Consider the following 26,822-nt stretch of genomic DNA (forward strand, 5'->3'; position numbering starts at 1 on the left):
TTAAAATTTATGAATAATATGTTTTGTAGGCCTTCGAAAAGGCCTCGTGAGGCAACCAAAACGTAGCTGACCCGACTCCTTTCGTCCCCCAAACCCCCCGCCCAGCCTCCTGGGAACCCAGTTGGGGAGTGACCGACCATGTTCCACATCAACAAAAACATTTTTGCCATCAAGCAGAACGGATTTAGAAATGGCTCTTTGGGCATAGTGCCTTCGAGAATATTCCACAAAGGCATAACATTTGGAGAAACCAGTAACCAAGTCCCTTACCAGTCTAAGGTTGATAATTCGGCCAAATTGCTTCATTGTTTCCCTTATTGAGTCCTCATTGGTCTTAGGATCCAGTCTTCCAACAAATACTGTGTGAGAGGGGTCTCCGAGGGATCTTTTGTTGGGCACATGACGGGCTTTCAGTGCACGTAGGACTGCTTTGTCGTGAGGAATGGGACATGTCCCGTCAATACTGGCACACTTTACTGGACAATACTTCCTTACAATTGGACTCCATCGATCCTTTTTGTGGCCACACATCAACTATTAATTTAAAAAAATCATTAAGTAAAATTTTGATAACTAACTAATCATTTAATTTTGTTTTATTTAAAATTTTACGATTATGTTAACATAAAGTTTGTTTAACTGATGTTATATAAAAAGAAGGAAATTATAGCATTCCTTAAGGATGATGTATTGCCAAATTGCGTGAATCAGAATGAGTGGAATTTTAGGAATGAGGATTGCCCGACTCAAAGAATGACATTTTTATTTAAAACATCCGGAATTTTACTATATTCCAATCCTTGAAATATATGTTGTCCTCCACCTGTTTGTCCGAGAACTTTGGATAATAGACTGAATAAACAGTTGACATTATGTATTGCGAAATTTCCAATCAGTTGGCAAACATCGGATTTGGATTTATTTAACTTGGATAAAAAATGACGTGATGGAGTACATTGTTTCCCATCAATAGTACAATTAATTCAATATTTGTCATTCTTTAAGCAGGCTTACCAGATATATACATTTTGTACTTTAAATTATTTAAGTACTCATCACTGGAATGACTGACAAATTCTTAAAAATTTAGAATGTTTCAGTTATCCCTCAAATTAAAATTTCGAAAAATGCTATTATTTGCTATTTTTTTCTTTGTGATTGCTATTTTTTGGTTGCCCTAGTTATCATTAATAATAATAAAAAACCAGTTTCAGAGGTTTCTAGACAATAGAAGTAAATAATTATGGGCGACTTACATTGCCTGGCCCTTAATTTTATGTCGGCTATTTTTAGTGAAAATAAGCCCATTTACCTAGAAAAATGTCACGTTTGTTTTTCAATCCAAAGCACAGGAAATTTTGGTGTTACTGCAAGCGGCTTAAATCAATTTCAAGCATCGTTATCAGCCAGGTATCACACAGAACCGGTGATAATAATTATTAATTAATTTTGCACGTGTTATGTGCGTGGTATTGTGTAATATGTGGAAAATTTGAAATAAAAAAACAATAAATATTTTTTACCAGATTAAATTACACGATTCGTTTAATAAGCTGGATAATCAGTCAACTATGGCCAAATCCACAGTCAACTAAAGTTAAGTCTCGTGGGAATTAAATGACGTCATTACCTGCTAAAATTTGAATATTTTTAAATAATTAAAATAATTTTTTTAGATATTAAACAATTTTTAAAACTGTTGTAAATTAGATTATCACGAGGTGATTTTTAATAAGACTATTTCTTTTTCCCAAAAAGATAAAATTAAAATTTCCACAACCTAAAAATAGTAAATATCAAGGAAGATAATCAACATAAATAATGATTAAAATTGTAAATTAATAAGCACGTAGTGGGATTACAACACCCCACATCACGCCACTTTGATTATATATAGATTGCGCTTTGTCAGCTTTTGAAATGTTTATCCAATCGTACTTGCGTCCTCACAGTCAATTAAAGAGACTCTGCTCTGGAGGAATCGCAATTGCCCCCCAACAGACGAGTGAGAGGGAGTCCGCAGTCTTCCTATTTCCCGGACAAGGCTCTCAGTTCATTGGAATGGCCTCAAAACTGCGAGAATATCCACAAGCTGTCAATCTATTCTCCACAGCAAGCGAAATCCTGGGATATGACTTGCTTAAAACGTGCATTGACGGTCCTTTCGATTACCTGACTCGAACGGATGTCTCCCAACCAGCAATCCTCGTCACTTCCCTGGCAGCCGTGGTCAAACTACAGCTCGAGAATGACCGAGCACACAAAATATGTCGGGCAACTGCTGGTCTCAGTTTGGGGGAGTATTCCTCCCTCGTCTTCTCTGGCTGTCTCTCCTTTGAGGATGGTTGTTCTCTTTTTTATATTTTAGCTGTGTCGGTTGTCAAAGTGAGGGGGATGGCCATGCACGAGGCTTCTGTCCAGTTCCGTGGTGGCATGGTATCTGCCATGATTTCCGACAAGAGCAAAATAGAGGACTGTATAAAGGCGGCTTTGGAGCACTGTCAGAGTCTTGGAATTAGCAGTCCAGTCTGTCAGTGTTCGAATTACTTGTCCTCTTCATTTCGTGTCATTGGAGGCTCAATTGAGGTGATATCCGCCCTTGAATAGTAAATATAGGCCATTGATTATATCGAGGCTAATGCCAGTAAGTTTGGGATAAGAAAAGTAAAGAAATTGTCGGTGAGTGGGGCCTTCCACACGGATATGATGAAGACTGCCTGCGAGCCTCTTGCGAATGCCTTAAAGTATGTGGTTGGTTGTGAGTGGCAGGAAAGTGGTATTGAGAGACCCGTCTATTTCTGTAATCTCGAATGTCACGGCCAGGCCATACGCGAATGCTGAGGCAATAAAAAAGTTGTTGGTCGAGCAGGTGGTGGCTCCTGTCAAGTGGAAGCAGACAATGCAGTTCCTTTTTGATTCCAATGAATCGGCCAAACAGGCTGTGTATGAAATGGGTCCAGGGAGGCAGATGAAGCCTCTCATTTCCTCCTCCGTTGATGAAAAACATAAAAATCTGCATATTCATAACTATGTCGATGTTTAACTTATTTGTTAATTTAATAAGTTCTGCATATAATTGGGTTGATGTTTTTAAACTTAATAATATTATGAAGAGATGGTTTTATTGAAAACAGATCAAGGGAATGTTTTTTAGGTTTTCAAATTAAATCTCAGACTATTAAAGTCGCTGTTTCCTTGGCATTTTCGATTATGTCCTTTATATTTATAAAAAATCAATTAAGTCAAAAAAGATCAAATTTATTACAGAATTTGAAATATCTTCTTGCATTTAGTAGTCGGGCTGTCTGAACTGAGTTATTTAGGAAAACTTTTTTTTACAATTTTTGCACGTTGTTATACATTTACCATTTATTTAAATGAAGAATTATCTGGATGATTAAATAATTTAATTGTCATTCAATATTTAACCAGACATATTTTCAATTCACAGGTACTCACCATTTGATTCCACAACGTGTATTGTTGGATCCTTATTTTTGTAATAAATTTCAACAAATTCCCATATTGATAAATTCAGTCGAGCTATTTCCCCAAAACTATAAAAAAGGAAATAAATGATTTGTCAAAAATTAAAAAAGTTTCAAATGTCCGGTGAACTGGTCAATAAGTTCTGATGGACCTATCAATAAGAACGTAGAATAACCAGGGCCAATCCCAAGGGCAGTGAACGTGCCACTCTTCACCTGCGTCCTTCCAGCGTCACAAATCAGAGAACGAATGAGACCACCGGAAGTGACAGTTCTGCTGAGATTCAGTCTATTCCTCACATATAAGACAATTACAGTTCTTCTTCACTATTCACTTTGAGGACGATTTTGGGTTGTCCATCCCTTTTCCACATGTCGAGGAGGTGGGGGTGATGTCGAACTGCCTTCAACGCACAGTCCACAGCAGCATGTCCAGCCTGGGCCGCTATTTTGCCCTTTTCCATTTTAAGATCAGTGCGAACTACAATGATCATTTTGTACTGTTTATTCGAGTCCTAAAATGAGCTAAGGGAATTAACCGAGGTATATTCACGGTAGGATAGTTTGTAACGTTTCATGATTAATGTTGATATAACTCCGATAATAAATGATCCAAACACTAACGAGGAAGTCTGACAGTTTATTAATTTAGCATTTATTGGACAATGCCACGACGAATTATTTCCTCGCACAATCTATTATTATTATTTTTATAAATCTAAATTTTAAAAGTAATTTATAATTATACAATTTAATTCTTGGTTAATTTAATTTTATTCAAAAGTCTAAAGTAAGATGATTGAAAATTATATGCTGTGGGATAGATATAATATTATTAATTAAAGTTTGTAAATCTATTTTAAAATATTAGTAATTAAAATAAAATAAATAAATAATGGAAGGGACACTGTACTCATGTGGGGCTATTTGTTCAAATTCTGATACGAGTGATTCGAGAGCCTCATTCACAGAATGGGGGCATTATTCTGATTTAGAAAGAGTGGTTTCAACGTGGTCATCCACAGCAATCATCACGGGTATATTCCCTTGTCTTAAATAAAGAGAAGACCACGGAATATGAGGGGTTTATCAAGGATTATTTATCCAACCTCCACATCAACAAGTTCACAATTCTGAACAACTACATATTCTACATCGACATGAACTGTGATCTCTACAGAATAACCACGGACGACACCCCACCCACTCCCAACCACTGTCTCCCTCATGTCCGTGACGTCACATCCACGGAAACGGACATCCACGTGCTGACAAGTGTCCCCACCTCGAATATTTAAAGTTGGCGGGCTTTTTGGGACGTTGGACCCCACCACGTTGACAGCACGGTGGCATCCCCACGTGGAGTATGACCAAATGTGTGGGGGAGCTCAGCACGTGTTGTTGAGGGCGGGAAACGGGGATGTTTATAGCTACGGAAGTGGGAGGTAGGCGGGAAATATGAGTGCAAGTAAAGGGCAGTTGGGGCACGGTGACTGCTTTGATGTCCTCCCCGGGGAGGGACCACGCAAACTCAGTTTCTTCCGGGGAGTGCCCGTGAGGACAATATCCTGCGGAAAGTGGCACAATGCGGTCATTTCAGGTGCCCTCTCCTCATTGTGCAGATATCGGGGATTTGTACTGCTGGGGGTGGAACTGGGGGGTGGCCATTCCTCTCCTGGTCGACGTGGAGACTGACTTGGATGTGGTTGGGGTGTCCTGTGGGTCTCAACACACACTCCTCCTCGCTGGTTTGCCTCTATATATATGCAAAGAGAATGGGCGAGTGTATTCCTGTGGGGACAATCAGTTTGGCCAGTTGGGAGTGTCTCAGAGTGGCCAGTCTGGGTTTGGTTTGGTCCATTTGGATGGTCCGGCCAAGTCTGTTTGGGCAGGGGGATTCTCCTCATTTGTTTTGCTGTGATTATAATCTTTTTTATTAAAAATTAGTTTGTTTTAATAATTATATTTAAAACAAATAGCATAATTGATTGAGTAATTGGCGGTTTTAATCTTGTGATGAATCTCTTTGTTGATAAAAACCGTGAACCCCGACAGTCAGAACGACTTTTAGTAGTAAGAAGGAGAGTTAAAGTAAAAATAGATCAAAAACCGTTTTTACGTGCAAAATAAACTGGGAGAAGGTAGAGGGAGGGATATAGGGAGTAGGGACATACGGAGTGGTCTACAAGGCCTACGACCTGATCGAGAATGCGGTGGTGGCCATAAAGGAGTACAGAATCCTCAACTTCCACGAACCGGGAGTCCACTCCACCACAATCCGTGAAATATCAATTCTGCGTGAAATAACCCACCCCAACATAACCAGGTGCCCCATCCACTCCAATCCAGTTTCACTGAGATTCTGACGTGTCCTCGGGGGATATATCTGATAATGGAGTTCCTCGATGGTGGGGACCTGTCTCACCTTATCAAGAAGTGCAGACATCGGGAGATGGAACTGTCCCCCGCCCAGATCAGGGTAGGCCACATCCTCATCCCAGTCCTTCTCCTTCCAGATGCTGTTGGGACTGGAATACTGCCATTCGAGGAGAATAGTCCACCGAGACCTCAAACCTCAGAATTTGCTGTTAGACGGGCGAGGGGGACTCAAATTGGCCGATTTCGGTCTGGGGAGGGCAGTGGATGTGCCTGTGGGGATATACACTCACGAAGTCGTCACTCTCTGGTATCGCCCGCCCGAGATCCTCCTGGGGGAACCACACTATTCCATTTCCTGTGATGTCTGGGCCGTGGGGTGCATTATGGCTGAAATGTTCACTCTCGTTGCCCTCTTCAGAGGAGATTCAGATATTCATCAACTTTTTAGAATCTTCGAGTTTGGACGTATTTGGGCATTTAGAATTATGGGCACCCCGTCGGAGGACAGTTGGACAGGCCTATGCAAGCTCCCTGATTATTGTCAAAAATTTCCTTCCTGGTCTACCAATCAGTTGGATTCGGTTTTGAGGAAGAGTATCTCCTCCGAGTCGGCCATTAACGTCATTGAGGTAGATTGTTCACTCAGTCTCAGAAAATGCTTGTTTATGATCCTTCTATTAGGATTTCCTGTCGTTCGGCACTCAAACATGATTACTTTGACGAGTTGGACAGGCAGAGTTTCGAGGGGTATGTTTTTTCTGCCAAAAAGAGGGAAGAAATGATCAAAGTCCTCACCTCCAACTAATTCTGTTTCCTTTTCTCATTTTTTGTTAGATTTTATTCACGTGTGCTTAATTAGGAATTTAGAGGCAATCACAAATATGACCTTAAAAATATGACTTTTTTGACCTTATAAAATATGACCTTATTGCCGTCCTTGCTGATTAGGAGTATTAAGTTTCCTGCACTGAGTAAACCCGTTTCGATGGTCCACAAATACAAACAAGTCCCCCCTCACTTGATAGTCATCGCAGTCCTCCAAGGGCGGGGCACTGTGTCCTTCCAGTGGAGTAATGGCCAAATGCCCTCTGTCTATAGCACACGTGAGGTCGATTGGGGCAGGGAGTGCATCCAGTCTCACCTCCACGACCAATCTCTCTCGGAACATCCTTTCGGGCCTCTAGAAAATAGACAAGACTGCGGGAGATTGTGGACTGGAATAAGGAGGACCCTCACTTTGTCCAGATGTATGACTTGGAGGCGTACTGTGTGTTGGTGGAGGTGATTTGGACATATCCAGTTGTCGTGTTATGAGTGACTTCATTCTTCCTGAAGGTTATCGTAAAACTCCATCAGTTCTCGTTTGATTCTGCGAATAATTATAAACAAATCAGTCTCGATCGATTAAGCATGTTGCCTTAAGCACTCACTCACTTAGACTCTCGTCTTGGACAAACAGCCACGGAATGGAGTCCCCCTTCGCACCTGCAATGACATTAGGGAGGCAACCAAGTAGTCGTCGAGAACTATTGACAACCAGTTTCCAGTAAAATTAATAAAAATTTGTCAATAAGAATTGCCTCGTTTTTAGCCTCGATTTAGCAATTGTTTTATTGTTTGGATAGATCAGTCTGTTGACGGGATCGAGTAATGCAGGGTCTTGATGCAAACAAAGTGACAGATTTAGCATTTTTTGAACATTTGTAATTTCTCTATATTTTCTGGCTCTGTTTGCTTATCTGAGTCATCGTCATTATCTTCAGAAGCTGAGACTGTTTGGTATTGGCCAAGTTGACAAATTCTTCTTCTGTAACTGGATTACCGACTAGTTTATTCATGAGGGATATGAACACTAAATTGTTTGCATGATTGTCGTTTAAATTACATTTTTACAGGAATGCCATACTTATTAAAGCATTGTTGAAGAAAATTAAGGAAAATAGAGAAGAATTAGTTGAAGATAAAAATTGCGGGGAAGAAGTCCTGGAAGAAATAATAACTGAAGCAATATCTGAAGAAAACGAAGATATAGTGAAAAGTCGCGAATTTTATAATGGAATGGGACAGAGGACAAAACTTTGATTCATTTTTCAAATCTTCAATTTTCAATAAATTTGGAGCATCTAGATTTTTATTTTCTTTAATTTCAGTCTTGTATATTTACACCCATTGATTTGTGAGAATTCAAATCACGAATAAAGATTTTAATACAATTAGAATTGTTTCATACTTAATGAAATTTAGACAAAATTAGATAAAAATCTCGGAAATCTACTAACAGATCTTGAAGTTGTTTTATCCAATTGTGTTTATTACAAAAATACAAAATTTTGGAAAATTCTTCTTCAAGGTACACGAAGAAAGAAAAGAATAATTATTTCTTCTATGTCATTTGTAATACTCAACAGTTCTAGCAACTTGGTGGAAATATCTTGCATTAGTTCAATGATTTTCAACAGTTCTAGCAGCAAGAATATTTTATTGCATCTGACAAATCAATGTTCAAATGGCAGTGGATCTTTAAGCATGTTTGGACAAATATAAAAAAAGCTGAATTTCAAAAATTATTTACATTATTGGGACATAAAACAGTTTTTTAACACATACTTTGAAAAATTTTTTGAAAAATTTTAATCTACAGACTATCCTTATAAAAGAAATATCAACGACTACTTCAGCTAATGAAAATCACTTTGTGAAACGGAATAAAAACATCGGCTTGAATACACAATTTTATCTCTACGAGGGACTATTACTAAACTATATACTCCAAGAACCTCCCTCGAAATTGATACTGACAAAAAAGGAACGTGTGACTCTCGCAAGACTTCGCTGCGGAAATTTTTAGAGTGCTCAAAAAAACAGTTAAGTAGCAACGAAGATTATGGGTAAGTGTCATTTTATAGTATAAATGGAACCAGTATAATCAGAATTACTGTATTAATCATATTGTTAACAGATGGTTATTATATCTTTTTTTAACTTAATAACGTATTTAATTTTTTAGTTCTGGGATCGAGGATCCCCGATGTCTCCACTGCGATCGGGGCAAAGATATGGCGGTGAGATAATGCACTGAATTTCTTGATTTTTAGCGTTTCGGCCAGGTTAGCTGCGAAACCCGGCTCTGCGGCTGACGTATGATTTTGTATTTAATAATCATGGTTTTAACTTAAAAGGACATTATAATTCTTTGGCCGTTAATGATATTGGATTACTACAAGATCACACAACTCTCCAAAAGATAATGGAATAAAAATAGTAGATGGAGGAATGATGGCTCAAGAAGATGAAGAATTTTGTAATGAATTTGTTAATTCGAATGATGCACAATTATTATCACCACTGCTGTGTATACTTAAAACTAAAAATAAAACAAAAACTAATATCCGTTCGGCTGGGCTATAACCCCTTGATAATTAATCTATTATTTCTAAAATTCACATTTAAAGCAATGAAATCTAATATTATAATCGGATACGACAGCAGAGGCTCTTCTCTTGAACTTTTATCGTGTTTAACTAAAAAAAACCAAAAGGATAACCATAAATATAAAAACGAAATAAGTGAAGATGATCTTGGACAAGGAGTCATTGAGCTCTCAACGACGTTATAAGATAAGCTCTCGATTCAATCGGATTCCCATCAGTGCTGGAACCACCTGGATTGGACCGAGGAGATGGAAAACGCCCAGACGGGATTACTATCCTTCCGTTTTTGGAAGGAAAACCTCTCGTATGGGATTCAACATGTTCCGACTCCTTGTCCAAGACAAACATGTTGGAAAGTGCCTGCAATGCCGGCTCAGTTGCGGATAAAGCAGAGAGACTAAGATTGTCCCAAAAAGAATATAGATGCTTAAATTAGACTAGATGTCCGTGTTCAGACACATTCAGACACTTAGACTAAGATTGTCCGTGTTCAGACACTTTCTCGGAGCTCAACCTTCCTTCTCAGCTGTCGAGCCTGGCTCAGTCTTCGCAAAAACGAGAAGATGAAGATGGAAAGTACAAGGGCTCTCTGACGGTATCTGTTCACTCCCATCCCGTCGAGACTCCGTCATCGGCGAAAAGTCTCTTTCCTTTAAAAAAGCTTGGCCGCATGATCTCCATAACGGGGAGACCCACGCGAGTCCAAGTGGCTTTTCGAAAGGATTTCCTTGGCATAGACGTGGAAACTGTGTTTCCATTTACGATGCCGGGAATTTAGTTAGTTAATAACTATTTGTTAATTTTTTTTTTTTTTTTTTATTTTTTTTTTTTTTAATGTTAATTTATAAAGGAAAACCAACAATAGCTACAAGTTATTAATTAAAAGCTTCAAGTGCGGAAGCCGACGCGATAGAGAAAGAATTAGTACTATCGCAAGGGATATCCGTGAAAAACCATCTCGATTCGCGGGCGTCGCCTGTGATGGCAGAATGCGAGATCGATCTCCTGAACGAAGCTGATTGCCTTACTACCAAGGACCGGAGTCTCAACCGCGAAAGGAAGGAATGGAACTTCTCCGTAAGTGAGGAGTACTTCCGAATCTTTTGCATTCCGCGGTTGTGACAATAGATCCAGAGCGGAGGCCGATATCAGCAGGTCTGAGGCGAGAAGAGTCCACACACGTGGCATCCCAGGTGAGAGGCTTCCCACTGTTGAAAGGAAACACAGTTATCCCGTCAATACATATAAAAAAAAAAAATTAAAGCCGAAAAAAAAAAAAAAAAAGATGCTTAAATTTTATTAATAAATAGAGGAAACAAGTGAAATAATTTAAAAAAGCAAAACTCAGAAACTCTACATGCCCTCCAACCAACAGGAACGATCGTCCAAACATTCAAAAAGAACGTCAAGTCACGCTCAAGCAATGCAGAGTATAGAACATCATCACAGCTTTGTGTAAGAACAATCTGATGAACGTTCTTTCAAGGCAAACTTTAGAAATGATCCCTAGAAGTATAGCCTTACAATTGCCAATTTTGGAAATTTTAAGTTATTCACCTCTTTTAGTTAAAATATATAAATTATTTAGCAGGGTTAATAATTGATAATTATTTTTCTAAATTATTAATAATTATTTTAAATATAAATATTGATACTAAAGAAATATTTTAAATAATTTTTTTTCACAAATATATTTAGATCATCCATAAAAGCAAATGTTTAATGGCATAGCTCTTCTTCGATGAACTATAGATTGACTAATATGCACTGCAGTGCATTTCCAGTTAATATTCTACTCAAAGGACCCATCACCAAAACAAATAGCTGTGGAGACAAGAAATCTTTTTGCAAGATTCCTCTTGATATTTTTGGTGTTTTGATTTCATATTTGTGGAAATTAAGTTTAACTCGCAATTTTATAGCCAAAGTACGGATAAAATTAATAATCCACAGCAGAACTTTAAATAGGAATTCATGGCTTACTGTGTCAAATGCTTTTTGAAAGAGAAGTGGAGGTGTAAGGGCTCGGGTCGCTTTTGGACGATGCTGAGGACATTGCCCGCAGAAAATGTTGGCGTCGTGTGCACTAAAGAAGTGGAATCGAATCATACAAGAATACTTTTCTAATCAAGGAATTGGATTTCGTGGTCGGCCAAGACGCACGTTTCTGCCTGGGGGATGATTACGCAAGAATTGGCGACCGACTTAAAAATGGTGACGATCTTGAGGACAATCGCAATTGCGCGAAGAACAAGGCTGGATGGAAAAGACTGACTCGGAGGATAGTTGAGAGTACATGAGCGAAACCTTAGTGCTTATGCCAGCTTTTGACTGAACTTGATTTGTCCAGTCTTCAAGCGCTTGGTTTGCTGAGAAAAAGTAATTTAAAATAGCTCCCCGATAAATAAGAATTGGTCTATCGAATATCTTGTGCAATCAAAAAGTTCGTCATGCTCATTTGCCCAATTGAGCTTTGGATTTATGAGAGCAATTTCTAAATCTTTTTTTCGTCGAAGAGGACCGAACTCTTACCAGTTTATCATTTGCTCAACGGAATAGAGCTTTTTGTGCAATAAGCAATCATTGAGGCTCTAACAAAAATGAGATGAATGGTACTGCGAGGCTGTCTAGTTGGCAGAGAATGATTTCGCCAAAAATACGGCTGGATACGTCCGATTACTATTGGAAACGTTCTCGAAAGACTGGCTGCTAAAGTCAGACCACGGAGGGCATCATAGAGACTCAGCTGCAAACTCTCGCCACTTCAGCTTTGTGTGGGAATTCCAAATGGATGTGAAGCTGCAGTGCATGCAATCAGAGAATTCATTGCGCAAAAAAGAAACTCAAATGTTTTAGCAATAAAACTGGATATTAAGAATGCATTCAACAGCCTGCTTAGAAAGGGCCCCGATATTAACAAGAGTTGAAAAGAGCGATCCCCTCGGTATTGACTCTGCTGTATGCAAAGCCAATTCTACGTTCAACCTGTGATGGAACAACAGCAACACAAAAAAGTTGATAAAAATCAATAACTTTAATAACATCTATACTAAAGCTTTAATGTATCCTGGGTATTGACAATTAAAGACTTTAATCCCATCTCAAAAATACTCTATTGGATTTCCCAATCCGTTTCTTAACTATTTCCTCCGGATTTTTCCCTCCGCAAGTATCTCATTCAAAACATTTTTGTTGGGTGCATTTCTTCTGGATATTCATTATTAGAGATGTCCTTGGAATATCCCAAAGAGTTTTCAGGTTAAAATTTTGATCCAGTCATAAGATGGTGTCACAGAATTCCCAAAATAGTCTTTGATTGTCGTATTATCCAGGTTTTTTTCCCGTAATTGTTTGGCGACTGGGTAACATCCTCAGTTGACTCTGTGAGTCGACAGACCACAATTGACTTTCGTTCGGCTCCAGAAGAAAGAATCTTGTGGCAAATAAATCACTGGTGATATTTCACACCTTTTTTAATCACGAAATAAAATTTATAGTTGAGATAATTATCGTACCCCAGTTTGAGAACAACTGCATTAGACTAACAGCACCTTTCAAGAATGTTTCTGAAATTTTCAATGAAACCGACGATAAAATGATATGATACGAGAGATTTCATGAAAATTCCAACTAATTGCTTATTCAAAAAATTTTAACTACTTTCTCAAGATCTCGTACACATTAGTCGGAATCCACTTATTAAAATATGAGTTCCTACTGAACTTAACTCCCCACAAAATAAAATAAATGAACTAGAAAGTATTAATTCTTTTAACAAACTTTCTTATGGTAGCAAGCAGCAGAGGATTTATTGTATGAGAATTAGTGGATTAGTATTTAGGGCTATTTAGCTGTTCAGAAATACACCGCTTGAAATATAAGTATTTTTAAATACAATCAGTCATCTTTTTGCCGATTTAGAGTCAGCGTAATCCACATAATGTCATCCATGTTATTTTCTCACGGATAGCCAGGGCCAGCGAGAATCGTGAAGTTAAATACCAGTGCTTAGACGGGTCGCCAGTAACCATCTCCATAAGTGAGCCGATCACCGAAAGCAGATTCAGCGTAGAATGTGTATGTATTTTTCCATTCTTAGTCGCAAGGGACAAACACTCTTCATGAATTGTCAAAATTGCACTGTTTAACCTTATTAAACTATTAGAGAAATAGTTAGCATCAATATTATGTTATCTGAGCTTAATTGATTTATCTGAATGCTCTAATGTATAGATGTGACCGTCGTTTGGTTGTATAATTTGATTTTCATTCATTCAATTTGTTTAATACTTTTGTTTTGCCGTTCTAGACGACGACCTTCAATACAAACATTTTCAAAAGTCAAATTACCCTGACTTAATGCTAGATCAGAAAGTTAAAATATGATTATTCCTAAACAAAGAAACCAGATTAGTGAGTTAGTTAACGTTAGTAATAATTAGTCTCGATATATCTGGTAGAGTTGTGCCCCAATTCCGATCACATAAATTGCAGATTGAAACCCCTCAGTGTAGTAATTTGAAGATCTAAAAACACTATAAAAGTATTGGTCGTTGATTCCATAGAGAAGAGCAGCAATAAAAGAGAATTGGACATCACTAATTTGAATCAAATTTATATACAATGACGTCTTTGAAGACTGGACGACAGAGACTCCGCGTATGATTGCAATGACAGGCTCAACAATTCGATCAGAAATTCCTGAAGCATTGTGTTGGGAATTCACCTGCTAGAAATCCCAAAAGAATAGGCATCAAGGGACTATGAGAATTGCCATAACTAAGCATTGCTTGTCTGATTACGAATAGACGAGATACGGTGCTCATACAGGCCAAAATTGTGTACAAAGTCTTGTGGGCCATGAAAGAAACGAGACGCTCGAATGTGACGCAGAACACAACAATCCTTCAAAATACCAAAAGAAAGAATTCTGACCAGATGAAGAGAATAATCAAAATGTTTTGAGTATTCGAAAATGCATAGAGCAGGGGTTTTCCCATCAGAAAATTGACGACAAGTTCCGTACGACTGCACAAAATTATTGCGCAGAAAAGAGTGGAAACCAGATTTCTTGTTATGAATAAAGTTCCGCCTGTGTATGTTGAATATTATCTAATTAGTACTTTGAGAAATTATTAGAGAGCGGAGAGATAGGCATGTCAAAATATAATTAGCAATTTGACAGAGAAATAATATATCCGATTCCAAAAGATGGCGCTGAAACATTATAAATAAATATTTTATTGTAATTTAAATTATTTTACCTAAAAATTAATATAGTAAATAATAAATATTTAATTATTAAATAAATTTTTCTCATTAATAAATATCATTAAATGGTTTTGGATCTGCCCATCCGTGGACTGAAAATGGGCCCCAAGAGGGTGAGGTTGATGCAACAAAATACAGTAAACATCGGTTAATTGCATAATATTTGTCCACGGAAAATCATATGAAATTATCCGATAAGAAAAATTAATAATTTTTCAAATGTTTTCCGGTTTATAATTTTTATTAGATCTTTAAATGTGCGTTGGTACCAGTATTCAGCACCATTTATATCGCAATCTTTTTTCTCCTCATAAATTATATGTCCCTTCTTTCCAGCGACAAAGCAAACCTGAGGTAGAAATAGTCATCCATTTTTAGAGTTTTAGCAAAGCTATTTGCTTTGAGTTATTGTGACCATTCATTGGCATATTTTTGATCTGAACAAACCAGGCGGACAATACAGTTTTGTCGTTCTTTTCATTGCCATCTCGTCGTCTTTTTCGACTCAAATTGGTGCAATTAAATTTATCCAACAAACGAGTGTTCTCCAATGTCTTCTCCATCATTCCATACTTTCACCATTGGACAAGAAAATGTCTGCTAATTGAATGATTTTAACCAGACTTTGCATCAATGCTGTTCTCAACGGCACATACACTCGACGCTACGTGGCCAGTCACAATCTTGCTAGCACATTCACTTTTCAGTCTGTTCATAACTCTTTTATTGTCATTATAATTAATTAAAGTTTAAATTAATTATATTTTCAACATTTAAATAATTTTTCACGTGTAGTCTTAGTGGCATGTACGGACAAGACAATCTCTCGATTAAGAAACGAGTATCAAATATTGTTAATATTACTAGTTTGTGGCCGAAGGTTTACTAAGAACTGAACTAAAGTCAACAATGATGAGAATATTCCGTGAAGAGGGATTATCGGATGTTTCCATTCGGCATCACCCAAAGAAGATTGAAATAATCCTGATGGCCACTCGCCCTCAGCAAATCGCTGCTGATCGGGGATTGAAGATTAGAGAACTGAAAGGACTGATATCTTCTCGCTTTGGATTCCCCACCGATCAAATCGAAGTATTTTGTTTGTTGGTTAGTCAAGATATCTGTCGAACGTCTTCAAGATAAAGGGCTTAGTGCTGTGGCACAGGTGGAGTCCATCCGTTACAAGCTGATAAGTGGGTTGGCGGTGAGGAGAGCAGCCCATTCGACTATCAAGTTGTGCATGGGGGCGGGTGCAAAGGGAGTTGAGGTCAAAGTGTCCGGAAAACTTCGCGGTCAGAGGGCCAGGTGTTCTAAATTTGTGGACGGTTATTTGATTCACTCCGGGGATGCTCCCAACTACTATTTGGACAGGGCTGTGACAGGGATTCAGATGAAATCAGGTAGTGACTATTCATATTTGTAGGTGTCATCGGCATACAAGTCACCATCATGAAGCCACATGACCCCACTGGAGTTAAGGGACCCAAAAAACTGTTGCCCGACAGTGTCACTATCATTAATCCTAAGGATTTGACCGATAAATCATAAGGACAAGTCATCTTAACAATGTTATGTGTTTTTCTGGTTTTTTGCTTGTTCTTTTACTGAGTAGTCTATTTATTTTGTTGTTATATTTTAACGATGTGAACAGAAACCTTTCTGACGACCAATCTACGCATATTAATAACAGTTTCGTGTTCTCTCCATCGGTTAATAATATTCCGTGCTTTTGGTAATGTCAGCAATCTAGAATTCTCTCCATGAATTTTAACTCCTTACAACTACTTGTTTTAGATCCAAAGAATGCTTTTTCTTTGTAGACATTATAATTTTAATAATGAGCAAAAATATAAGTGAATTTAAATAAAACCGAATCTATTAACCAATTTTATGAACTTACGGCTAATCAATCATTTCTAGAAAAAAAGAAACTACCAAAAGATATCATTGCAGTAAAAATCCATATTTCATTGATAGTCCCATCACTTTTTTTCGAGATAAAATTTAAAGCGCAGTTTCAATTATATTTTGCGCGCCCTGAGTGGCGACGAGAGCGACCTTTTTTGTTGCCGATGACCTACATCTTCACACTACTGACTAAAAATAATTGCTAAAAATTTTAAAAACTTAACATTTTTTGACTCTATTCATATTATCTATTTTGATATCATTTCGTAGTTTGATCTAAATGTTAGGAAAGACAAACAACCATTAATTTTGAATATGAAATGTTTTTATTTCTTAAAAGAAAACAGAGAGAAAAGAGAGTTAACAAGAGGACTTCCCCGCCTCGTAGATGGAGAAACAGTTTCCACGTATAATGGCAAGGGAAATCCTCTGAAGGAGCCATCCACACTCACGCGTGTCGTTTCTCTTGCGAGAAATCAGACGACCCAGCTTTTTGAGGAAAATGAGTGACCTGTCGCCGATTACGCCAGAGGTCTCCACGGCGATCGGGATAAACAGATAGCGTTCCGAGAGATTTAAAAATTGTATCATTCATTAAAAAAAAATACATCGTAATTTTACCATCAAGTTCATCTTCGACAAACAAGGCCTCATTATTTTCATCCAAATTATAAATGAGATTATAACCTGATATTTCATGAATGACCCTGTAAATTTCAGAAATACCCCTAAACTTTTAGTCCAATTGATTGCCGAATGATCTGTCGTGTTATAGGAAAAAGTAACTTTGTCTAAAAATTGTTTCCAATTTTTAGTTCCTTCTTTATCCATCAGTTTTGCCATGCTCCGTGTCAATGATAGATTAAAGCGCTCAATTGCATCCCAATTTATTTCAAATTTATAATTTTATGACCTGGGATGGCTTGGTCTTTTATAAATATGTTTGATTTTTATTTTCTTCGCATACTTGATACATCAGTTGATTTAGTCGTTTATCTTTTTTTTATAACAACAGTGCATTATTCAAATAATTAATTCGCGGCTGACGACATAATCGAATAGGCATTGCCGCGAACAACGGCCAAACCTATTCTTTGTCGAAGCCATGTTGGTTCCAATTCCAATTCGTTGTCCGTTTGTAAAATTTGTCAATATCCAATTTGAAAAAAATTATGCAACATGCTAACACTGTGACGACGCGTGCACCACCTCAAATAGATAATCTTACCAGAACTAACCTTTCTAGGGAAAGAGGCAGGCCACCCGCGTTGTGCGACAGGACTGGCAGGACCGCAATCCGCGCCATCTGTGAGAGCATTGAGTGCACGGAGCAGCAGCCATGGGCAAGACAGGCAACCTCCCAGGTGTTGGGCAGGTTTCCAAGAATGCCCAGGAATGGTTGGCCATACTTGACTGAGCTCTTCAACAGCACCTTTAGTGCATCCCTGTCCGTTGCTGAGTTTAAAAAGTTGGCGTCTCATAGAACTGCTGCTCCGAGGGGGAGGACCAGTCAACCGGCGACTGCAGGCCCCCCGTGCAGTGTAGTGCACGAGCAGAGTTGTGATTTATCACTACTCAAGCATGTGTATGAGGTATTCTCTCGGAATCTGCCTTTTCGTCTGTCCCCCTAGCGGACCGCAGAGTGACCCGGAAGATACCTGCGTGTAAGGTCAGAGGTGGAGTACTGACTGGTATCAACAGGGCCATTGCTCACCATTTGTTGAGTAAGCGGCCAGAGTCTCTAGAGGAGATTTCCCTCCTTTTGTATGTGGCTCAAGTTGAGGAATTGACGGTTAAGCCCAGACAACCTAGTAAGTGGAAGGACAACATCGCTGCAAAGATTTCTTTGCGCGAGGTAGAGCTGGAAGCACTGATTGGGCACATTTCGAATGTGGGAAACGGGGTCAAAGGCAAGACTCCCCCCTTGGTGCGTACTTCACCGACACAGGGCCGCTAAGTGGGACCTGAATGAAGTCGTTAGGGCAAAGAATGAGGTAGAAGAGTCTATTCTTGTTTACAAGAAGAAACTCTCTACCTATGAATCGAGGTGTAAACATAATCGAGAGAACAACCTGTTTGAGTTTAATCGCAGGATGTTTTATCGTCATTTAAACGATGATGGGGTGAAGGAGGGTAGCCAGCAAGACTCGGAGATGTTAGCCACATGGGGGAGTGTGTGGAAAGTCCGACCTCGCAAGGGAAAAGTGGACTTTAGCCTAGAGTCCACCAGACCCTTGATGACCGAGTCTTGCAGTGTCTTTGACATTCGCAAGAAGTTCGATGAGGCAGTTTCCCGTCTTCCAGATTGGAAAACTACCGGGATTGATAAAGTATTTAATTTCTTTATAAAACGCTGTACCTCATTGCACGATTGTATGTTTAATATAATCGAGAAGTGTATAGCGTCCCCGGATAGTATCCCAAGCTGGTTGTGCACTGGTGTTACTTATTTGATACCAAAAGTGTCCTGTCCAGCGTCTCCGGCAGATTATCGCCCGATAACCTGCATGCCCACCTTATACAAGCTGATGACCAAGTTGGTGGCTAATGAGGTCAGAGGATTTGTTGAGGTTAATGGCATTCTATCCGAGAATCAGCTCGGAACTGTGAGGAATTGCCAGGGAGCAAAGGAGCAGGCATTGATCAACAAGTGTCTTTCTAACGCTTACGGAAACTCACTTATGTCTATGTGGGTGGATGTCAAGAAGGCATTTGACTCCGTTGATCATGCATATCTCATCGAATGTCTGTGTCTGCCTGTGTGGTTCATTAGTTTTGTTAAAGCTGTGATGAGTATGTGGAGTGTTCATCTCGAGTATAACAAACACACAATCGGTGAGGTAAAACTGGAGAGGGGGATTTATAAGGAGATAGCATGTCGCCGCTACTCTTTGTGCTCTGTCTCGAACCATTGAGTAGGCTCCTCAATGGAAGACACGAACAATTGTCTAACTCATGAGGGACGTTTGTTTAACACGAACCACCTTGTGTTTATTGACGACATTAAATTGTTCGCTCGGTCCTCAAACCAACTCCGCTCTATGGGAGAATGTGTGAACGAATTCCTGGGGAAAATAGGATTGGAACTTAATTTTTCCAAGTCGGCGACTAACTCGCAATTAGTGGCGATCTAGTCAAGGTCTTGGAAGATCACGAGGGATATAAGTAGCTCGGGATCACTGAAAGCCCCAAATCGCTCATACTCCCAGAAACCAAGATCCAAATAATAGAGGGAGTTCGGAAGCGGGCAGCAATGTTATGCAAAACTCATTTAAATGCAAGGAATTTATTCCATGCGTTGAATGAATATGCAATATCATTGCTTAACTATTATGTAGGTATTGTGGAGTTTGAGCCACAGGAGTACGATGATATGGATTGTATGATCCGTAGAGTACTGAGGGAAAACCATGTCCATGTGCTGGCAGCCAATAAGGAGAGGCTATATCTACCACGTGCTCAATTCGAAGGGGCTTTGTGGAGTGGCCCATTTAAGTGAGCGTATTCTCCTGAAGATGCATGACCACCTGGTGTCTGGTGCTAGCGTATCAGATAGAATGTACGCAATCTTGCAAACGGAAAAGGCACGAGCTAGTCACCTTGGAACCATAAAGGCCTATTTGTCGGCTAAGTACGGTTTCGAGAGTGGTAGATGTGAAGGGGTTGATCAAAGTACAAAAAGAGTCTTTGATTAAAAAGATCAACTTAAAAGTCCTTCACAAGACCCTCTTCCAAGCTTTGGACAATCCGCATGTTGACGTTAAGTCGTCAACGACTTGGCTAAGATATGGAAATAATTCCCCTCGATCCGAAGGATTATTTAACTATCTGCAAGATCGAAACTTTTTCTGGAATCGATCTAAGGTCTGTCCTCATTGTAAATTGAGGTGTTTTTCCGTAGACCACATAATTACGAAATGCGGTAGTATGCTTAACCACGACTATACGTGGAGGCATAACGAGGTTGTACGTAGTTTACACTTAATGCTGTGCAATAAGTATGGGATTAGACGTTTCAGAAAGTTGCAAACTCATAAGGTGCAGTCTGTGGTCGAGAATGCCAGAGTATGCATTAAAGTGGATACTAGTATTCACACCTCGATACTTGTCCAGCACAATAAGCCGGACATTGTGGTACAAGATAAGGTCTCTGGCGAGATACTTATCATAGAAGTTGGCATCACATGTCTAGATCGTTTGACCACGGTGGAAGTAGAAAAGAAGCGTAAGTACGACCTTCTTGCAAACGAGCTTGGGTTGATGCACAGATGCAAGGTCCTTGTCATTCCTTGCGTGATGACATGGGAAGGAATTGTATCTAAGTACCACAAGGGTTATCTCAGGCAGTTGGGAGTCGATAGGTACATTCAGGTCTATATGCAGTTTACTGTTCTGAAAGGAACTCTAGATAGTGCATCTGTTGATGCGCGCAGATCCAGCCCCCTAATGCCACATGGGCAGAATTGTCGGCAGGAAAATGCTCTCACAGAGCTATTCTTTCGACCAGAAGCAGAAGAGGCTGGTCTCCAGACTTCAGATGCGGACGGGTCGATCATATCATTACATAAAAACCTTTAAAGGAAAACTATCTTTACTTGTCGTATGTCATAGCCCCTGATAGTGTCCGGGGTGATGAGAACGATTGATCACTTAAAAACACTATGAGATATGCGATCTAATATTTACATTGTTTATAAGCTACTAGGTAGAATTATGTTTTAATTAAAATAATGTTTGTTGTCATTAATAAATTATTTTAATTTTTGGTTACCCAATTATTAATAGAAAACCTAATAAATTATGCACGTGTAAACACGCGGTTAACATACCTTGTTGTTGGATTACATTATTTGGTCGATCTTTATTTTTTTATTTAATTGGATTCAGAAGGGATATTCTGCGATGTAGTTTCTTTTTCTGCGATGTAATTTCTTTTAATTGTTAAATTATCTGAAATTTCATTATTTTGTAATATTTGTAAGTTTATTCCTTCAATCTGTATATTCTACTTATTTTGAAATTTTGAAAATTGAATTTCATCCTATTTTTAATGAAAATTTTTATTCGTTTTTATTCTTTATATTTTGAAAGCTATTTATGATATTTTTATGATATTTTCTATTGAAACAAGAACGCCTGTTTGTTCAAAATCTCAAGCTGTGATATTATTAATTAATGAGATTTATTCAAAAACACCATTGAAAATAAGAAATGCGAAGATTCCAGATAGTTGGCACACGAAAACTTGCCAGCAATGCGAAGAGCGTTGAAGAGCCTTCTGGTGAGAATGTTGAAGTGGCCTTCTGGTGACCGTGCCAGCACAGTCTACAAAGCTAGACCTGTGCACAAATCCTTCTCAATTTCTTATTTTATCCCACCTTCAATTCATGCACTTGGTTATGCTGAAATCTCCTCTCCGCCTCAAACTCTACAAGTCTTCGATCTCCCCAGGAAATGTCTTCGTTTATGCTGACAACCAACTGATCGGCAGTCTCCTTACTTTTCTAATTTATTGGGTGACACGGACAAACCACAGACTCGTCATATTTGAAAGTTTCCTCCCTTTCCTGATGGCCAATTTCCTGCCGTTTTGTTTTGAGCTTCTCGATTTCTGTTTTATGGCTGCAACTCGATGTAAATGTACAATTGATTTATACATTTCTTATTTTCAATGGTGTTTTTGAATAAATCTCATTAATTATTTTTTATTTCGTAATTCTCTTGTGCAACTAAGTATTCGAGTAGAGAAATTAAATTACAATTGATTTATACATTTCTTATTTTCAATGGTGTTTTTTCAGTTCAATAAATCTTAGTAATTATTTTTTAAAGTGTCGCAAATCAAACCCGGGTCTTAGATATTGTGAGTTCTCCTTTGTTGTTAACATTCTTACGGCGAAACCCATGTGGATTTACTGTTTTGAAGTAGTAAAAACTATTTTATTACTAATCATATGAAATCAACAAATCAATTATTTCTCATCACGGAGATATAAGAAAATCGTAAGTCCCAGCGGCAAGGACGCAGTGTGCGTTGCCGCGAACAATGGCCAGACCGATGCGCTGGCGGAACCAGAGGCCCTCTCTCGGGTCCTAAAGTCTCCTCCCAATGGACTGCCCGACCTCATTGAGGAACGAGTTGGTCTCCTTTCCCGCTGCTCCAGCGGTCTCCAGGGCGATTGGTGTAACTCGGTAGCGGTCCGCGAGGGAAGAATATTTTTGTAGTTCTATCTTTTCGACGTGGTTTGCAGCCGAACAAGGGTTCGCAGCGGAAAAATGGATCCTCGACTTTGAAAAGGCATCCACAACGGTAACATCCCATACGAGGGCCTTTGCCATCTCCCCGATCGAGTCCGATGGTTCGAGGAGGCACAAATGGCCCGCCGATTCGAGACCGGCCTTCACGATCTCATTGAGGGACTTGTGTCTGTGTTCTCTGTCTGCGCTCCTTTTGCAGGAAAGTGGGTGCAGTCCCTTTTCGTCAACGTCCTCACCGCATCTGCAGCGATGATGTGCGCAAACATCCAGGCCGAGTCGGTGACTCCGATGCCTATGGCAGCATCGTCTAGCCACGTCCCGATACTGGAGAGAGGGAGAGCATTCAGCCAGAGTGAGGGGCGGATGCCGCACGAAGGCATGCCAGGCGGTGTTGGTCAAGGGTTGCCGATTAAAACAAACTGCGAGTTTTTCAACAATTCAGAATTTGATATGAGCTATTTTTCCCTTGATGCTGCTGAAAGGCTTCCTCGTCCAATTCGGAGCACTCAGGACATTTCTCGAATGGTTCGCAGCAAGCTTGTGCAAGGCGACGTTCGGAGTGCAGTACGTGTCATTTCCTCGAACACCACAATTGCCCCCCCTTCTGACAAAATCCTCGACCAATTGCGCTCTAAACACCCCGGTGCCCCGGATGACTTATCTGAAATCCCAGATCTGGTCACTCATTCCCATTCTATATATCCCGTCTCTTCGACGGAAGTAACTGCCGCCCTCAGCTCTTTCCCATTCAGTAGCAGTGGGGGTATCGATGGCTTGAAACCGATTCATATAAAAGATCTGATTTCCTCTGTGACTGCAGAGGGGGGAAGACGCTTATTGTTGGCCATCACTTCTCTCTGCTCAAGAATCATCTCTGGTACGATCCCTCCTTTCGCTAGGGACGTACTCTATTCCGCAAATCTGACTTTTCTTAACAAAAGTGATGGTGGTGTACGGCCTATCGCTGTGGGCAACATCTTCAGACGCCTTGCTGCTAAAATTATTTGTCAATCAGTGGTTCCGGAAGCAAGTGCTAAGCTTATGCCAATTCAACTGGGCGTGAAAGGAGCCTGCGAAGCAGCCGCCTACGGCATACAGCAGCTGTCTTCTGCAAAATGTATTGAAATCCCATTCCTCCTTAAAATTGATGTCAAAAACGCGTTCAACTCGATTCGGCGCGATCATATCCTTGAAATTGTCAGATGTCGTTTCCTTGCCTTATATCCGATCGTTCATCTGTCTTACGCCTCCCCCAGCTGTCTCTTGTTTGCCGACAATGTTATTATGTCCGAAACTGGTATTCAACAAGGCGACCCTCTTGGGCTCCTTTTATTCTCACTCGGTGTTGATCACATTGCCCGCCAATTGTCATCTGAGGTAAACATTTGGTACCTCGATGATGTTACTCTCGGCAGGGCTTTGGAGACCGTCAGGAATGATATAGAAAAAATTATTTCTGGTTTTGCCTTCATTGGGCTCGCTTTGAATGGATCCAAATCCGAGCTGATGTGCTTTTCTGCGAGCCCTTCGGAATTCAAACTTATTTTTTCAACCTTATCTCACCATATATGAAGGCCTGGGCATCACCCAGCTTGATGACCTCATCATTCTGGGTTCGCCAATCAATAGCAAGGCTACTAAGAAGGCTTTATGTGACAAGCTCGAAGAATTGGAAACTCTAATCTTCCGCATTTCCAAACTTGAATCCCATTTAGGCCTTTTTTTGCTCAAGAACTATCTCTTTATACCGAAGCTAACTTATCTCATGCGCTCATCGCCCTGCTTTCTCGAACAAAATCACTTGCCTCGTCTAGACAACATGGTCTCCAAAGCTCTTGAGCTTCTCGTAAATATCAAATTCAAACCTTCAGACATGCGACGGGTTAATTTACCTATTCGTTACGGGGGCATCGGCATTCGTTCTTGTGTTGATTTATCCCTCCCATGTTACCTTTCCTCGTTGTCTGCCTCTGCTAGTTCCTTCAACTCTGTTCTCTTCCCCTCCCCTGAACAGCCCGAGTTGTTGGAATATACGGCGGGTGTCAACATGTGGATTTCTCGTGGGCTCAATTTCAGGAAGAACATCTGCAAGTGGAGAATAGTGATTCTATATTTCTTTTAAATCATTAACAAGTCCTTCATGGTTTATTGATTCTTTTGCCCTCCGAATCAATAGGAATTCTCCTTTTAACGAATTGCATATTTCCAACACTCTGGGAAAATGCTCCACGTAGTACTTGGTTGCTCGAAGCTAGCTTCCCCAACAATAGGTTCTGGAGGTAGTCCTATTTCAGAAAATAGTTGCCTTCGACTACTGTTTTTGAGAACAAGTCCTTTAATTGAGGCAATTAAGTTATCCACTGTAGGGTAACTTAGCTTTATCATTAAAGCACAATTGTGTATCAAATGTGCAATGCATGTTACGTGGAATAGGTTTGGGTACAAATTTTTCAGAGTGTTCCCTGCTGAAATCATGTACTTTGCCGCGTCGGTTAACAACAAGTAAAAAAAAAAAAAAAAAAAATTGATGCGTTCGGCGAAGAATTTAATACTGTTTGGGAATTAATATGTCACATGCACAACGCGCCCTACGCCCTGAGCGCACATTATTGATTCGCTAATAAATACACCGATTCAAAAGGCCAATTAAAATAAAGGCAAACATTCCGAACTAATGATTGAACTTTAAATTTTTGAAAAAATGAAGTTTTATATTTGAACCATGTTTGCTTTAAAATAGTAAAATTATTTACAACATTAGCAAATTATAATGTGAATTATTTTTATTTTTGATATTATAAATTGCAACATTAGCAAATTATAATTTACATCAAATTTTCTTGCAAGTTTGTAATAACTTTAACTCTAACCTTAACTCTAACTAAAAATTTATAAATGATTTCGACGTTATTTATAAACATATTCATCATAAAAAAGACACTAAAGAAAACAGACCCTAACCCTAATCCCTGACCCTAAAACTGACGCTAACCCTGACCCTAACCCCTGATCCTGACACAAACCCCTAACCCTGACCCTAATCAACCTGGGCTCGTATTCAACCGGTCATATTTCTTATATAACTTCTTTTGTTTTGGAAAACCAAACGTGAACAATCCATAGTATATAGCGTGCGTAATATTTAAATAAAATTTAACGAAAAAAAGATATTAACAAATTAATAAATATATCATAATATTTTTAAAGTGCCATTTGTGTCATTATATTCAATAATTTCGAAAAAATTTATAAAAATTACAATTTGACGAATCGATAATGTGCGCTCGGGGCGTAGTGCGCGTTGTGCATGCGACATAATAAGATAACTGTTTTGGGGATCAGTTATTTTCCCAATAAGAATATTGACAAATTTATCTTTACCGGCATCAGACTCATCAACAATTAAGAAAATCCTTTCATTAATTAACAATTGGATAATTTCACTAACACGTCTTTCTGCCAAAATTTTGACATTGTTTCAACATTTTGATTCTGAAGGTAACTCGAATCCAATAGTATTAAAAAAATTTATTAAACAGGATTCCGTAATTTATATAATGGAATATTTGCTGAAACAAATACTTTAGTTAGATTGAGCGAAAAATCATTAGTAAAAACAGTAGTGGGAAAAAACCTTTGAATGCTCTTTTTAGGCTCGTTCATATGCGATTTATGTTTTTGCGTCAATCTGTGTTTTTCTACAAACAATTTTTATGGAATGTTGCACAAATATCGCATATTTTACAATCATTAAATATACAAGTGATATTAAACTAATTAAACGAATTTCCAGCTCAATATATCATCCTCCTCTTTGCCCCAACACGGACAACTTTGACCGGTCTCCAAACTTCTTTTAGGCAATCTAAAGGATCATTCTTCTTTTCCCGGATGAGACGACTTTCATCAGGTTCCAATTCATAGTTCATCACTCTTCCTTTCGACTAATGTTATTATAGGAGTAGGACTCTTTTTCAAATGCTCCCGTCATTAAGTCGGTTTCGTCGAGTTTCTGATTTATGTTGTTATCAAGGAAAGTTATATTTTCTTTAAAACCGTCTTCCTCTTGGGACATCATTCCATGTTT

The 26,822-nt window shown here is 39.0% G+C and overlaps 4 protein-coding genes, 1 long non-coding RNA gene and 1 pseudogene across 5 annotated transcripts; 2 read left to right on the forward strand and 4 right to left on the reverse strand.

Annotated features, from left to right (window-relative positions):
• Nucleotides 1–531, reverse strand: LOC118761120 (U11/U12 small nuclear ribonucleoprotein 35 kDa protein-like). The gene has a single exon (XM_036498795.1). It carries the CDS (start codon nucleotides 529–531, stop codon nucleotides 1–3), a length of 531 nt encoding a protein of 176 aa, XP_036354688.1.
• Nucleotides 532–1,939: 1,408 nt separating this feature from the next.
• LOC118761121 (malonyl-CoA-acyl carrier protein transacylase, mitochondrial-like) lies at nucleotides 1,940–3,503 on the forward strand. Its single transcript, XM_036498796.1, has 3 exons — nucleotides 1,940–2,586; nucleotides 2,617–2,744; nucleotides 3,452–3,503. Exons 1-3 carry the CDS (start codon nucleotides 2,062–2,064, stop codon nucleotides 3,501–3,503), a joined length of 705 nt encoding a protein of 234 aa, XP_036354689.1. The 5' UTR covers nucleotides 1,940–2,061.
• Nucleotides 3,504–3,590: 87 nt separating this feature from the next.
• Nucleotides 3,591–4,154, reverse strand: LOC115227981 (peptidyl-tRNA hydrolase 2, mitochondrial-like). Its single transcript, XM_029798668.2, has 2 exons — nucleotides 3,804–4,154; nucleotides 3,591–3,765 (listed from the first exon to the last, which is right to left on the reverse strand). The coding sequence occupies exons 1-2, from the start codon at nucleotides 3,980–3,982 to the stop codon at nucleotides 3,591–3,593; spliced, it is 354 nt and encodes a 117-aa protein (XP_029654528.1). The 5' UTR covers nucleotides 3,983–4,154.
• A 6,486-nt stretch (nucleotides 4,155–10,640) lies between these two features.
• LOC115227988 lies at nucleotides 10,641–10,820 on the reverse strand (annotated as a pseudogene).
• Nucleotides 10,821–14,031: 3,211 nt separating this feature from the next.
• On the reverse strand, nucleotides 14,032–14,525 carry LOC115227966. Its single transcript, XR_003883179.1, has 3 exons — nucleotides 14,422–14,525; nucleotides 14,234–14,390; nucleotides 14,032–14,203 (listed from the first exon to the last, which is right to left on the reverse strand). It is a non-coding gene; the product is annotated as an uncharacterized LOC115227966 (long non-coding RNA).
• A 5,879-nt stretch (nucleotides 14,526–20,404) lies between these two features.
• On the forward strand, nucleotides 20,405–21,055 carry LOC115227982. Its single transcript, XM_029798669.1, has one exon. The coding sequence runs from the start codon at nucleotides 20,405–20,407 to the stop codon at nucleotides 21,053–21,055; it is 651 nt and encodes a 216-aa protein (XP_029654529.1).
• Nucleotides 21,056–26,822: the final 5,767 nt, after the last annotated feature.

This window comes from Octopus sinensis, unplaced genomic scaffold, assembly GCF_006345805.1.
Source record: "Octopus sinensis unplaced genomic scaffold, ASM634580v1 Contig08756, whole genome shotgun sequence".
Taxonomy (NCBI): Eukaryota; Metazoa; Mollusca; class Cephalopoda; order Octopoda; family Octopodidae; genus Octopus; species Octopus sinensis.

What these genes read in the sequence shown, in the direction of transcription:
- LOC118761120 (XM_036498795.1), bottom strand. Translation starts at nt 531, where the DNA reads ATGTGTGGCCACAAAAAGGATCGATGGAGTCCAATTGTAAGGAAGTAT.
- LOC118761121 (XM_036498796.1), top strand. Translation starts at nt 2,062, where the DNA reads ATGGCCTCAAAACTGCGAGAATATCCACAAGCTGTCAATCTATTCTCC. An exon ending in TCATTGGAGGCTCAATTGAG is followed by an intron (nt 2,587 to 2,616) that starts GTGATATCCGCC and finishes TAGTAAATATAG; the next exon opens with GCCATTGATTATATCGAGGC. An exon ending in CCTCTTGCGAATGCCTTAAA is followed by an intron (nt 2,745 to 3,451) that starts GTATGTGGTTGG and finishes TTCAATTCACAG; the next exon opens with GTACTCACCATTTGATTCCA.
- LOC115227981 (XM_029798668.2), bottom strand. Translation starts at nt 3,982, where the DNA reads ATGATCATTGTAGTTCGCACTGATCTTAAAATGGAAAAGGGCAAAATA. An exon ending in GTGAATAGTGAAGAAGAACT is followed by an intron (nt 3,766 to 3,803) that starts GTAATTGTCTTA and finishes ACTGAATCTCAG; the next exon opens with CAGAACTGTCACTTCCGGTG.
- LOC115227982 (XM_029798669.1), top strand. Translation starts at nt 20,405, where the DNA reads ATGCTTAACCACGACTATACGTGGAGGCATAACGAGGTTGTACGTAGT.